Source organism: Halichoerus grypus, chromosome 10 (assembly GCF_964656455.1).
Source record: "Halichoerus grypus chromosome 10, mHalGry1.hap1.1, whole genome shotgun sequence".
Classification (NCBI taxonomy): Eukaryota; Metazoa; Chordata; class Mammalia; order Carnivora; family Phocidae; genus Halichoerus; species Halichoerus grypus.
Window position 1 is genome coordinate 111515060 of NC_135721.1, and position 14983 is coordinate 111530042.

A 14983-nucleotide genomic window follows, 5' to 3' on the forward strand; every position below is an offset into this window, starting at 1 on the left:
TTTACAGAGAGTGAAACTGGGGCGCAGGGAGGCCAAGCTCTGTGTTGTGGGGTCACCCAGAGGGAGATCCGCTAAGAAATCCCACGTTTGGCAGCTTGGCTCCTTGGGGCTCTCCAGGGGTCGCAGCGGCGCGCGCCTCTGCCGCGCTGCTCGTGCGCCCCGCCCCGCCCCGGGGTCCGCGCGTGTCCGCGAGGCCGCCCCGCCCCCGGGGCCCGCGCGTGTCCGCAGCTCCGCGAGGCCGCCCCGCCCCGCCCCGGGGCCGGCTGGGGGAGGAGCGCGGCGGCGGCGGCGGCGGCGGCTGTGGCGAAAGTGCGGCTGCGGAAGCGCGGCGAGGCGGGCGGCGGCGAGGGAGGAAGCTGGGAGGCGGCGGGCCTTGCGGAGCCGGGCGGACGCCATGGGCCGGCTGCACTGCACGCAGGACCCCGTGCCCGAGGCCGTGGGCGGCGACATGCAGCAGCTGAACCAGCTGGGCGCGCAGGTGGGCCGGGCGGCCGGGGCGCGGGCCAGCGTGGGTCCCGAGGGCTGAGGGAGGGGAGGGGTGTGGGCCGAGGGCCGCCTGGGGGTGAGGAGAGTGGGAGGGACTAGGCAGAGGGGCTTCTGGTGTGCAGTGTGGCGCTAGGGAGATTCAGGGACGGGCTAAGGGGAATCGGGGATCTGAGGCGAGTTTGGGGGGCCGAGGGATCTCAAGAGGCCTCCGGCGCAAGCTGAGGGGTCCCGGGGAGGGGAGTGTGGGGACACAGGTGGGCGGGAGTCCTGGGAACGAGGAGAATTTGTGGGGGTCTTAGAGGACCTGGGGGAAGTCTCCATAAGGCTGAAGGGAGTTTGGGGAACTGAGGTAATAGTGGGAGTTTGGCGAGCTGTGGAATTTGGTGCTCCAGGGAGGGACTGAGATGTTCAGTAGGGAGGCCAGTGGGGGAAACTGCGGGGGGTCTTGGCATCCAGCGGGGGCCGGGGGAAGGGGGAGCCTGGAGTGGGGGGCAGGTAATCCGCGGTCACATACGGGTTTGGGTAATGGCCAGGCCAGGGTGGGGACTGTAGGGGCCTGAGATCAGGGCCACACCCCTAACCCCCAATTAAGGGGAATATCTGGTAGTCCTCAAAGAAAAAAACCATATACTCTTCACTGTGGCGGACCCCCCCCCCCCGCCCCCACACACACCCCCCTTGGTAGTAGAGGAGCTGGCAAAGCTGTTTTTTGCTTGTTCAGCCTGCAAATGCCAGCCAGCCAACTTCCTGCCCCTGTGCTGGTTGGGCTGCCCTTTTCAAAGCACCAAGGCAGCCTAAATAAATAGGTTAAAATGACACCTCTCATCACCATTGTAAAGGTGCGGCTATTTCCCCCACTGGGTTGTAACTTCTCAGGAGGTGGGGTCCCTCTCCTTCATCTCAGCGTCCCCCACAACTTACTGTTTTCTCATAAAGTAACACGAATTATAATGCCAGACATACTCTGAAACCCCTTTGTCCAACAAATAAATAAATTGCAAGCCACAAGTCTAACTTTACATTTTCTAGTACTCACATATAAAAATTAAAAAGAGAGGCGCTTAGCTGCAACTCTTGATTTCAGGGTTGTGAGTTCAAGCCCCACATTGGGTGTAGAGATTACTTGAAAATAACATCATTAAAAAGTAAATAAATAGGGCGCCTGGGTGGCTCATTCAGTTATGCATCTGCCTTTGGCTCAGGTCATGATCTTGGGGTCCTGGGATTGAGTCCTGCGTTGGGCTCCCTGGCAGGAGAGTCTGCTTCTCCCTTTTCCTCTCCCCCTGCTTGTGTTCCCCCTCTTGTCTGTCTCTCTGTCAAATAAATAAATAAATAAATAAAAATAAAATCTTTAAATAAATAAAAAGTAAATAAATAAAGGGGTGCCTGGTTGGCTCAGTTGGTTGAGCGTCTACCTTTGACTCAGGTCATGATCTCAAGGTCCTGGGATTGAGCCCTCTTTTGTCAGGCTCCTTGCTCAAGAGGGAGTCTGCTTCTCCCTTTGCCTCTCCCCCCCTCCTCCACATCACTTGTGCTCTCTCTAATAAATAAAAATCTTTTCTCTCTAATAAAAAAGGTAAATAAAAATGAAACAAAATATGTTTTCTTTAATCCCCTATACTATCATTTCAACGTGTAATCCATATGAAAATATCAATGAGATATTTTACTTTTTGATACTAATTTTTGAGGTTCTGCTGTGCACTTTACATTTATAGTACATCTCAATTAGACTAGCCTTTTTCAAGTGTTTAATAGCCACATGTGGCTAGTGGCCACTGTTTATCATACAGCAATTCTAAGTGCTCTTACGTATATTATTAAGCCTTTAAGTCCTTAGAACCACCCTAGGAGGTAGGTACTATTATTATCCCCATTTTCAGATTAAGGAAACTGAATCACAGAGCAGTTAAACAAAAATAGCTGTCATTTATTGAGCATGTACCATGTGGCAGGCATTGTTTTCCAGTGCTTTATGTGTAACACCCCTAAAAAGGTAGGTGCTGTTATTATTCCCATTTTATAGATAAGAAAAATGGTTCCGGGAAAGAAATTGACCTGTTTAAGGTCAGGCAGCCAGGAAGTGGTGGAGCCAGGAATTCAGGACCAGATGCTTGACTTTAGATTCTGGGGAATGAAACAGAACAGAGCTTTGTAGGTGATCTCCCCAACTAGGTAGCTTAGTTTTCACTTGTGTATATGGCAGGATTTTCTGGAAGATTTCCATTTGGAGAATAAAAAACATTCTGCTGCTAAAAAACTTTTTGGAGGCTACAGGATGGTAGGATCCCTAAGGTTACCTCCATCTTGGTATTTATGGAAAAAACATAAACCACATTCTTTAAAATCAGAGCTTGCCCTCATATTCTAACTTTAAAACATACTCTGGGGGCGCCTGGGTGGCTCAGTAGGTTGGGCGTCTGACTCTCGATCTCAGCTCAGGTCTTCATCTCAGGATCACGAGTTAGGCCTGTATTGGGCTCCACGTTGCGCGTGGAGCCTATTTAAAAACAAAACAAACAAAAAACCTACTCTGGATCTTTACCTGTTTGTTTTTTGTTTGTTTGTTTGTTTGTTTTTAGTAGTCTCTACACCCAGTATGTGGGGGCTCAGACTCACAATCCTTATATCGGGAGTTGCATCCTCTTTAGACTGAGCCAGTCAGGTGCCCCTTTACCTTTGTTTTTTAACACAGAAAGCTTTTTCCTGATGAGCAATTTACCAGAATCCTTTCCCTGCCTTTTGTTGAATGATCAGATTTTTCCAAGTACCCACTCTGTTAGCTGAATTTATTTTGAAGTCTGAGGCCTAGGCATCAATGAGAAAAAGAATCAGTGTATCAGTGTGGGCATCAACATTTATTGCTCAGTGCTTGCTTCGGCAGCACATATACTAAAATCAACATTTATTGCTCACTCAGTGGGTATTTTTCTGAATGCCTACTGTACACCAAATAGCCACTAAACCCAGTGGGGTTTGCAAAGGCACGATGGACACAGCCTCTTATGCCGGGGAAGTTGTGATCTGCTAGGGCAGGTCAGAAAACAGAGATCCAGCACAGTACTAAGTGCACCTAGATGTGTTCTCTGATGCCTGTGGCCAGTCCTAGGTAACGTGCATCTTTGAGAATAGATTAAAAAAATAATTTTTAGAAAGTTTATGAGAGAGGAAATTCAGAAAAATAGAAGAAAACAAATGGTCTACAATCTTCTCACCTAGCTGTAAATGAAAGCAACACATACAGTTAGAAAATTCAAATAGTATTCAAAGGTCTAAATTTTTTTTTAAGATTTTATTTATTTAGGGGCGCCTGGGTGGCTCAGTCGTTGGGCGTCTGCCTTCGGCTCGGGTCATGATCCCGGGGTCCTGGGATCGGGCCCCGCATCGGCTCCCTGCTCCACGGGGGGCCTACTTCTCCCCCTCCCACTCTCCCTGCCTGTGTGTTCCCTCTCTCGCTGTGTCTCTCTCTGTCAAATAAATAAAAATCTTTAAAAAAAAAAAAGATTTTATTTATTTATTTGAGATAGAGCACAAGCCTGGGGGTGGAGGAAGAGGGACAAGCAGGTTCCCCACTGAGCAAGGAGCATGAAGTGGGGCTGGGTCCCAGGACCCTGGGATCATGACCTGAGCCAAAGGCAGATGTTTAACCAACTGAGCCACCCAGGCGCCCCCAAAGGTATAAAATTAAAATATCTATTTCTCTTGTCTGCAGAAACTGTCATTTTAATAGTGTCTTTGTAGAAAAAAGTCTGCATCTGCCTGTATATATATGGGTATCCGTTAAAATCTTTTTTTACACAAAAGGGATTGCATGATATTCCTTGAAATGGCTCTACCATAATTTATTTAACCTGCTGTATATTAATAGACACTTAAGTTGCTTTCAGTTTTTTGTTTTTATGAACAATGCTGTCAATGGATTGCTTTGTGTAAATGTGTCTGGGTTTACTTTTTGGAACATATCTGAAGGATATACTTCCTGCAGTGGAATTACTAGGTCAAGAGATACAAGCATTTAAAAATTAGATACAACTATCAAATTGCCGTCTGGAAAGGTTGTCCCAGTTTTATCCTCTCATCAACAGTGCAAGCATATCTGTTTCCCGGTACTTTGACCAGCACTGGTGTTATCAAACTTTTATTTTTGAAGATCTGATAAGTTAAAAAGTGGTACTTCCTTATTTTACTGATTTGCATTTCTCATCTGGAATGATCTTGACCGTCTTTCCATACATTTACTGGTGAGAATAGTCAAGATTTGATTTCATGGATGGTGATGAGCAGATGAACATTCCAGAAGGAGACAGCTATGCAGATATAAAGGCAAAGAATGGGGAAGGTGTTTAGGGAAGATTTATTCAACAAATACTTAACTGTGCACTTGCAATAACTATGACTCTGTGACCATCCGAAGGCATACAAGGAACCTTCTCTGCTAAGACAAGTCTGTGTTTCTTATCAAGATTTAAAATTCTAAGTGCCCTCAGGCAAGGTTCCAGGAGGGAGCCTCAGAAGTTAAGAATCTGGGTAGGTCACTTTCTTGTTGGGAGGGTCATGGTGTCTTGGCAGCAGGACATTGAAGGATAAAGGAGGCTTTGGAAAAGAGGAGATAGGGATGGGGCTCAGTGTGTCCTGCAGACCAGATTAGGTTGAGGCCTCACAGGGAGGTTGAGCCTGAATGCTAGGCTCAGGCCTGGAAATGGAAAAGCCACTGGCAGGCTTCTCAGCTGCTCCATTTCTTAAAAGGCCCAGGGTGACATAGGAAATACAGTTAGCCAAAGATCTGACAGTCCACAGATTGCAGGGGGAAATAAGGAAAACTCAGTCTGAGGACACAGTCTGAAACTAGTCACTGACTTTTCTTGTTTTTACTATGTAGAATCAGTAGTTATGCAAGGCTAATATCACTATCATTATTACTGCAGAAAGACAACCCCTGGATCAGGCTTGGTTAAAATGTTTCCAGGGAATATCCATGAAGTTTTTAGAAAGTAGAAACCTCTGTGCAGGTGGGAGTATAAATCCATGCAACTTCTTTGCAAGACAGTTCGGCAACATTTTCTCAGAATTTAAAATGCATATATCATTTGACCTAAGATACATTTTAAAAATGTATTTCATAGACACATATGTCACAAAGAAATATGTGGGAGGATATTCATTGCAGTATTATTTAGAGTAACAACAAAGCAGGCACACACCCCCTAAGTATATACAGTTGAATGCTGTGCAGTTGTTAAAAGAATTGGGTAGAGGGGGCCTGGCTGGCTTGGTTGGAGGAGTGTGCTACTCTTGATCTCGGGTTGTCAGTTCAAACCCCAAGTTGGGTGTAGAGATTACTTAAAAAATATAAAATCTTTTTAAAAAACGGTAGAGGGATGCCTGAGTGGCTCAGTCAGTTAAGGGCCTGCTTTGGGCTCGGGTCATGATCCCGGGGTCCTGGGACTGAACCCGGAGTCAAGCTCCCTGCTCAGCAGGGATCCTGCTTCTCCCTCTGCCTGCCTCTCCTCCTGCTTGTGCTCTCTCTCTCTGACAAATAAATAAAATCTTTAAAAAAAAAAAAAAAAAAAAAGACTGGTAGAATTATATCTACTGACAAGATGAATCTCTAAGATATAATTGGATGAAAAAAAGCAAGGTGCAGGGTGTAGGTTCACTATCATCTCCTTTGTATTTTTTTTTTTTTTAAGATTTTATTTATTCATTTGACAGAGAGACACAGCTAGAGAGGGAACACAAGCAGGGGGAGTGGGAGAGGGAGAAGCAGGCTTCCCGCAGAGCAGGGAGCCCAGATGCAGGGCTCGATCCCAGGACCTGAGCAGAAGGCAGATGCTTAAGAACTGAACCACCCAGGTGCCCCATCATCTCCTTTGTATTTATTTATTTTTTTTTTTAAAGATTTTTTTTTTATTTATTCATTTGAGACACAGAGATACAGAGAGAGAGAGAGAGAAAGCATGAGCAGGGAGAGAGGCAGAGGGAGAGGAAGAAGCAGGCTTCTCGCTGAGCCAGGAGCCTGATGTGGGGCTCGATCCCAGGACCCTGGGATCATGACCTGAGCCGAAGGCAGACGCTTAACCATCTGAGCCACCCAGGCGCCCCATCTCCTTTGTATTTAAAAGAAATTAAATTCAAATGCAATTCTGGGAAGGCCACAAAGGTGTTAGCAACCACCTGTGGGCAGTGGGACTGAAATGGGGGGGGCAGGGAGAGCCATTTAATTTTATTACTAAAAAAAAATGAAAACAAACTTTTAAAAATAATAAAATAAAATCTTTAAAAAATAAAGAATAAGAGGAGCACCTGGGTGGCTCAGTTATTAAGCGTCTGCCTTCTGCTGGATTCCTGACCCCAGGTCGGGCTCCTTGCTGGGTGGGGAACCTGCTTCTCCCTCTCCCACTCCCCTGCTTGTATTCCCTCTCTCGCTGTCTCTCTGTCAAATAAATAAATAAAATCTTCAAAAAAAAAAATAAGAGACTGTTCTAGGACAGTAGATTAAAATAAAGTGTAAACTCTACTGTTTTGTCATATACATAATGTTTATTGTGGGGAAGAAACCCAGAAAATATGGATAGACAGAAGAAAATGAAAATCACCCAAAATCCCACTACACAGAAATAACTGCTTTGAAAGACAAGGTAGAGGAAAAAAAAAAAAAAATTGTATAATATGTTAACATTTGTGGGGTGTGGAAGAAGAAGAAATCATATTATTTGGATTGGCTTATGTTTGAATAATAAATATGTGGAAATATAAACAAGAAAAAAGCAACTACTAGGGCGCCTGGGTGGCTCAGTTGGTTAAGCCACTGCCTTCGGCTCAGGTCATGATCCTGGAGTCCCGGGATCGAGTCCCGCATCGGGCTCCCTGCTCAGCGGGGAGCCTGCTTCGCCCTCTGACGCTCTGCCCTCTCATGCTCTCTCTCTCTATCTCATTCTCTCTCAAAATAAAAAAAAAAAAGAAAAAAGCAACTACTATTAATCTTCCAGTGATCTCCCTCTCAGGTCGTGTGTGTGTGTGTGTGTGTGTGTGTACTTGGACCCTTGAGATATGTATATGCATGTGTGTGCATACACTCACAATCGCAATATGTATCTCCCAAGTGTTCCAATAAAATATATGAGTTTTTCAGACAATATAGTAGTACTGATATATTGACACTGGGTAGTGGGTGTTGTGAATATTTGAACTTTAAGATGATCAAACAGGTATCAACATCTGTGTGTTCTCTCTTAAGAGTCTATAGTTGGATGGGACGGGGGAACACTGACCCAGGAGTAGAATGTTACTGATGTTCTGTGTTATTCTCTTCTCAGCAGTTCTCGGCCTTGACAGAAGTGCTCTTCCACTTCCTAACTGAGCCAAAAGAGGTAAAGTACCTTGTGATAAGGAGAGTTCCTGAGTGTGGGTCTACAGCCCTGAGATGCTAAGCAAGTGAAGGCCTGGTTTGTTCCCTTTCTGCAGGTGGAAAGGTTTCTGGCTCAGCTCTCTGAGTTTGCCACCACCAATCAGATCAGTCTTGGCCCTCTCAGAAGCATCGTGAAAAGCCTCCTTCTGGTTCCAAATGGTGAGTAGCCTCTCTTAGCAGCTGAGGCTGGAGATGTTACTTGAATTCTTTCAGTCCACAGAGTCGGCAAGCTGCTCTGGGCACTGAGCCAGCGCATTCGGTAGAGAACCAGACGTGGGCAGGACTCGAAGTCTAGGGAGGGAAGCCAGGTACACAGACAACTGCAGGAAAATGTGATAGAGTACAGCTCAAAGTGCAATCTGCATCCCAGCTTCTATCCCCAAACTGCTATCTGGTCCTCTGCACAGTAAGTGCAGAAATTGAGAATAAGCATTTAGAAGCTTTTATAGCAATTTGGTAAAAATTTTTGAAACCACTGTTTTTTTTTTTTTAAATGGGGCTTGTATTTTTTTTTTTTTAGATTTTATTTTTAAGTAATCTCTACACCCAGTATGGGGCTCAAACTCAACCCCAAAATCAGGAGTTGCACGTTCTACCAACTGAGCCAGCCAGGCACCCCAGGGGCTTGTATTTTTTTTTTATTTAATGCGGTAAAATATACATAATGTAAAATTTACCATTATAACTATTTGGGGTTCATATTTTGTAATGTTTTTTTTAAATTTTCATTGTACTTTACAAAAATATTAGTCCATGATGGATTGAAAATAAAAAAGTTCTTTCACTGCAGATGGTTTCAGAAGTAATATGCCTAAGCAATCAGGAAAAGTTTCTAGCCAGGAGGGAGGTGATCACAAAGGTTTAGCTGTAGGGATATCCATCATACCACTGTTTTGATGATATAGAAAAATTAGAAACAAATTGCCCAGCAGTTAGAGATTAGTATAATGCGCTGTGGTCTGTTTTTACAGGGGAATATTGTGGTGGTCAAAAATTCATGGTCTTGAGTTAGGTAGATGTGGGTCTGTCAGTTGCTGAGTAGTGTCACTTTGTCCAGGTACCCAATCTCTCCCAAGCCTTAGCAACAACCCCTCTCCTAACATTGTTCCACCAATCTGAGCTTTTTCTTGGTATGTGAAGGGGGCTTGTTTTGAAGATTGAGATAATGTAAATGATATGCATAATGTAGTACCTCAGTAAGAGGTTGCTCTTATTTTTCAAATTCTGTAATAATTTAAAAAGATGCTGATGAGGAAAATGTAATGATATGGAAAATCGTTCACAATATACTGTTTAATAAAAATGATAGTTTATTATACCACAGTCCTATTTTTGTAAAGAAAAAAAAAAAGAATGTTAACTGTGGCTATATCTGGGTGGAAGGACTACAGGCTGTCTTAATTGTTTATTTTTGACTGTATATTGTCTAAAGAGATGCTAGATTTGGCAATTTAATCACAAGTTAATTTTATGTAAAGAGAGAGGCGACGTTTGAGGCCAGTCTCAAAGAATGAATCAATGTTGACCAGGCTGAGAGGAGGTAAAACAGCATCCCTGGTTTGCACATTTTACAAATTGGCAGTAGACTGATCTTCCCAAGCTCTCAGCCCAGTGGTGCACTGAAAGTTGGGAGCCTCATTTGTTTGTTCCTGTTGGGCGCCTTCCCATATCTTAGTGCAGGTCCTTTCCTTTGCCTGTCCTTTGCTCCTGAGGTTCTGGGGGCTTGAATCAGAACATCCTGAGGTTTCCAGCTGTGAAATTTTCTCATCCTCTGTATGATTCTTGGATTTGTTGCCCTTGTGGTGGGTTAAAGGCATGTGAACCAAAGGCTGGATGACAATGTGCAGTCTTTTGTAACACGGGAATAAATTTTCATTGCAAACCTACAACAGTGCAGAGTCAGAAGTGAAAAATCCCTATCTGTTCTCCTGCTACTTGTCTCCAGACACCATCGCATTTGGTGTATATCCTTTTATATTTTCACGTCCACTGGCAGACACGCACATAGACATTCATGTAGTTTTGTTTTTCATGACTGGTAGTAAACCATAAAAGTGCTCTTGCATGGGGCTCCTGGGTGGCTCAGTCGTTAAGCGTCTGTCTGCCTTCGGCTCAGGTCATGATCCCAGGGTCCTGGGATCGAGCCCCGCATTGAGCCCTGCATTGAGCCCTGCATTGGGCTCCCTGCTCAGCAGGAAGCCTGCTTCTCCCTTTCCCACTCCCCCTGCTTGTGTTGCCTCTCTCGCTGTGTCTCTCTTTGTCAAATAAATAAAGTCTTTAAAAAAAAAAGTGCTCTTGCAGCTTGTATTTTTTCCTGTGTGGTATGTCATGGAGATTTCTCCATGTCAACTTCATTCTTCTGGGGGCTGTAATGTACCATGTGCTGGGTGTCTCTTCAGCTGGTCGGGGGTTTCCTGTTGCTGCACATCTTTGTAACCTTTCACTCTTAGAAACAGTGCCACAGCGAATGGCCTCAGGACATTGTACACTCTCCCGTGTGAGCGTTTCTGTAGGGTAGGGGCCCGGGGTGCAGTGCCAGAGTTGTCTTTCTCATTCTGGCCTATACCTGTGGGGATGGGTTTGTCTCTGGGTAGAGACCTGTCTACCTGACAGCTGTTGTGGACACTGATTTTTCAGGAGACTTCGGTCTTCTGGTGTCCCTGCCTCCCTTCTTTCCAGTCTTCGTTAGCTCTGCTCCCCACCCCCTCAGTCCTGTCAGACTGCCTGCAGTCCTCCCCAACCCGGGAACTCCCGCCCCTGTGCTGCCTCAGAAAGCCTTCCTAAACCACTTCAATCCGCAGTGCCCTCCCTTCCTCTCAGCTCCCGAGAGATGGTTTTTATCTATAGTTATCATTTTGGACCATAATCGTTTACAGTTTTCTATTGCTCGGGCTGTTTTACATGTGTCTATTTTGTGGCTTTGACAGAGAGCTTGTTCTTTGAAGTCCGGGGAGGATCTTGTACTTCTTTCCTGAGCCAAGGTTACAAGTAAAGTGATGACATAAAGCAGATGCTTAGTACATGCTGCATGAGTTGAACTGAACTTGGGAGATCCTGTGACCCTCCCAGGGGATGTTGGGTGTATATTTTTTAGGCAAGATTGATTGTCATTGTTTATAGCAGATCATTTTCTATAGGTGCAGAGAACCCTGAGGAGCTCATAGCATACCATTCAAGAGGTGGGCTTGACAGGCTCACGTGGATTTGAGTGTTAGTCACATCACCTATATAGCTATTCAGCCTTGGTCAAATCAGCCTCAGTTTCTTATCTGAAAAACAGTAATAAGAGCAGTATGGTTGTGCATTAGGAATGAATGAGTTAATATATGCAAAGTACTTAGTACAGTGTTGGCTAAACTTTAGCTTTATGTATTGATAGTTCAGTTAATTTCAGTCCTATGCCTTCTCCCGATTATGAGGACTAAGCGTCTGAGGGTGTAGCTTATAAGTCACTTGTTCTCTTCCTCAGCCCAGAACAAGTTCTTAGTCCTTCCTGCCTCATTGTGAGCAGTAACATCTCCACCTCTACTCTTCCATGCCTGGTTCCAACCTCGCCTGGAGGACACTCCTGCAAGCACAGCTGGGGATCATGTTGCTCCTCATAACAGTTGACTTCGCATGGTGAGGTCCGTAATCCTCAGCATGGCATTCAAGGCTTTTTCCTAATCTCATCTGAAATGTAAGGGCCTCCAGGTCCTCACCCTCTTCCTCGTCCCTCATCCTGGGCCTGCCTTGCAGTAAGGCCTCCTCATATATGAGAAGTACAGCTTGTCAGAGCTGGGGGAGCCGCCACCCTCCAGATCAGTTGTCCCCAAATTGGTGTTTTCTTCCAGAAGAGGCTTGTGTGGTCAGCCAGAAGCAGGAAATACTGTCCCCTCCCACTCCCCCAGCCTTGGAATCTTGGAGAGACATACATATTAACATATCTCAGGCTCTGAAAAGGCCCGCAATAAAGAAACCTGCTTATCCAGTATCTGAGAAACAGTTAACCATGAAACCCATCTTCTTCCCCTCCTACTCTTTCTTCTTGCAGGGAGCGGGTCAGGTAAAAGTTTTTTGTAAGTGCTGATCTAGTCTAATCTTTGTCTTACAGATAAAGAGACAGACCCTTAGAGAAGGGAAGTGACTTGCTTAGGATCTTACAGAGGAAAAGCTGGGGCCAGTATCTCCCATGGTTGGCATAAAGCCCAGTGGCTTTTGTTTTTGTTTTTTAATGTTTTTCTTTTACTACTTAGTATGTAATTCCTAAAAACACCTGACTTCAGTAGTTATCAGCCCATAGCCAGATTGTTTCCTCTACACCCCTCCCACTTCTCACTGCTGTCCAAACTGGATTATTTTAAAGCATACCTCAGAGGTCATATCATTTCATTTCTGAATACCTAGTCATTATCTCTAAAAGATAAAGGCCCTTTTCCCCCTTATCAAACCACAATGCCATTATCGTATCTGAAATTAAAATATGCAGTCAGTGTTCAGATGTCCCCATTGTCTCGTGCATTTTGTTTGTTTGTAGTTGGTTCCTCTCATCAGGATCCAGGGAGGGTCCCCACATGGCATTTGGTTGCTGGATGGCCCTTGTGTTGTTTTTTTTTTTTTAAAGATTTTATTTATTTATTTGACAGAGAGAGACACAGCGAGAGAAGGAACACAAGCAGGGGGAGTGGGAGAGGGAGAAACAGGCTTCCCGCTGAGCAGGGAGCCCAATGCGGGGCTCGATCCCAGGACCCCAGGATCATGACCTGAGCCGAAGGCAGACACTTAACGACTGGGCCACCCAGGCGCCCCGGCCCTTGTGTTTTTACTTGTCACCATGGCTACTTAACAGCTTTGATATCTTGAGCCAAGTTACTGAACCTCTCTGAGAATCAGTGTCCTCAGAAAACAGAGCTTATAATAGGAGTTCATACATCATTATAAGAATAGAGAAAGATACTAAATGTGAAATACTTCAGTGAGTGCAGTGCGCTGCTTGTCTTTTCGACACAGGTAACTCCTGGATTACAGATAACTTGGCTGTAGGGCTACTGTTTAAGCCTGGTTTTATTTTAATACTTAGCAAGATATCTGGCCCTTGTGGGTAACTGATTGTTTTTTAAGAAAAGGTGATAACTCCCCTTCTCCTTTCCCACAGGAGTTCTTTGTGGCTGGGCAAAAACAGAGTAATCAGCATTGAACAGTAGTCACAAATGGTACTTTTTTTTTTTTAAGATTTTATTATTTGACAGAGACAGCGAGAGCAGGAACACAAGCAGGGGGAGTGGGAGAGAGAGAAGCAGGCTTCCTGCTGAGCAGGGAGCCCTACTCGGGGCTCGATCCCAGGACCCTGGGATCATGACCTGAGCCGAAGGCAGACGCTTAATGTCTGAGCCACCCAGGCGCCCCTCACACATGATTTTTTTTTTTTAAGATTTTATTTGAGAGAGAGAGAATGAGTGAGAGAGAGCGCGAACATGAGAGAGGGGAGGGTCAGAAGGAGAAGCAGAGACTACCTGCTCAGCAGGGAGCCCGATGCAGGACTTGATCCCGGGACTCCAGGATCATGACCTGAACCGAAGGCAGTCACTTAACCAACTGAGCCACCCAGGCGTCCCATCACACATGATTTTTAAACAACTGTTGAGCTAAGTTCCCCAGGACTCCCAGCCTCACCCGCTGTATTTATTACTTTTCTCTGTGGCACTTTTCAGTCATACTCTATATGGCTTCCTTACTTGTTACATTATTGTTGTGGTCTTTTGCTTCCCAATAGAATGTAAGCCTCACAAGGGCAGACGTTGTCTGTGTGGGTCATTGATGTTTCCCGGCAGCTAGCATAGTGCTGGCACCGAGCAGGTCCTCTGTAAATGCACATACAGTGACTATGACTTCTGTCTTTCCATGAGCCTCAGAGAAGTGGATTCAGCTGGTCAGCCTTCAGGGTCAGTAATCACTGGCTGAACGTGCCTTACTCTCTCCCATCTGCTTCCTTCTCCTGGAGTTTTAACCAATGCTTAGTTCTGTTCCTTGGGCTTCCCTTATTACACTGAATAAGTTTATGTAGATTTTTGACTAGAAGAACAATACACTAGTTTTCCAACTGTTCCCTGGCAAAAGTAGAACCCTCACCCTGGACATACACCTTTGTCTTGTCCCCCATAGTGTTTGATGGCAATAAGGGTTTGCCTAAGGCAACTGTTCGGTGAAAATTGGTGCTCAAGGACTTTATAAACCATCTCAGATGGTTATCTGTGTTTAAAGAAGGACATTCTCAAATTTCCCTAAGTGGCATGTTCTGGGGACTCCAGCCCTGGATTTATAATTTTCTTCCATCTGACATAGAGTCAAGGCTTCAGGTCTGTCATGTGCTTAGGACAAAGGAATCACCAAAGGAGAAAGCTGAAAAAGAAGTTAAGAGCTATAATCAACAATACTGTATTATAAACTTTAAAACTGCTAAGAGCTTAGATCTTTTTAAAGATTTTATTTATTTATTTGAGAGAGAGTGAGAGAGAGCATGAACTGGGGGAGAGGCAGAGGGAGAGGCAGACTCCCCACCAAGCAGGAGCTCGATGCAGGGCTCAACGCGGGGCTTGATCCCAGGACCCTGGGATCATGACCTGAGCCAAAGGCAGACACTTAACAGACTGAGCCACCCAGGTGTCCCAGTAAGAGCTTAGATCTTAAAGGTTCTGGGGGTGCCTGGGTGGCTCAGTCGGTTAAGCGTCTACCTTCAGCTCAGGTCATGATCTCAGGGTCCTGGGATCGAGCCCCGAGTAGGGCTCCCTGCTCAGTGGAGAGTCTGCTTCTCTCTCTCCCTCTGCCTCCTCTTCCTGCTTATGCTCTAGCTCTGTCTCTCTCTCAAATAAAAATAAATAAAAATCTTAAAAAAAAAAGATCTTAAAGGCTCTCAGCACAGAAAGGAGATGATAATTATGTGATGTGATAGAGGTATTAGTTAATGCTGTAGTGCCAGTCATATTGCCATATATAAATGTATCAGATCAACAGGTTGTACACCTTAAACTTACACGATGTTATATGTCAATTGTATTTCTCCCTCTTTTTTTTAAGATTTGCTTATTTATTTGAGAGAGAGAGCCTGCAGGC

General features: G+C 45.0%; 1 protein-coding gene across 7 annotated transcripts in view; it reads left to right on the top strand.

Moving 5' to 3' along the window:
- Positions 1–299: 299 nt before the first annotated feature.
- Positions 300–14983, top strand: part of COMMD7 (COMM domain containing 7) — a 71836-nt gene continuing 57152 nt past the window's right edge. For 3 of the 7 annotated variants that reach the window (XM_078057050.1, XM_078057049.1, XM_078057047.1), the window contains exons 1-3: positions 301–478; positions 7803–7856; positions 7951–8053. In XM_078057050.1, coding sequence (XP_077913176.1) covers positions 395–478; positions 7803–7856; positions 7951–8053 — 241 coding nt within the window. In that variant the 5' untranslated portion in view covers positions 301–394. Of the gene's footprint in view, positions 479–7802; positions 7857–7950; positions 8054–14983 lie in introns of all 7 variants that reach the window. The other 4 variants (XM_036093276.2, XM_078057048.1, XM_036093275.2 and 1 more) reach the window with 4 other exon arrangements.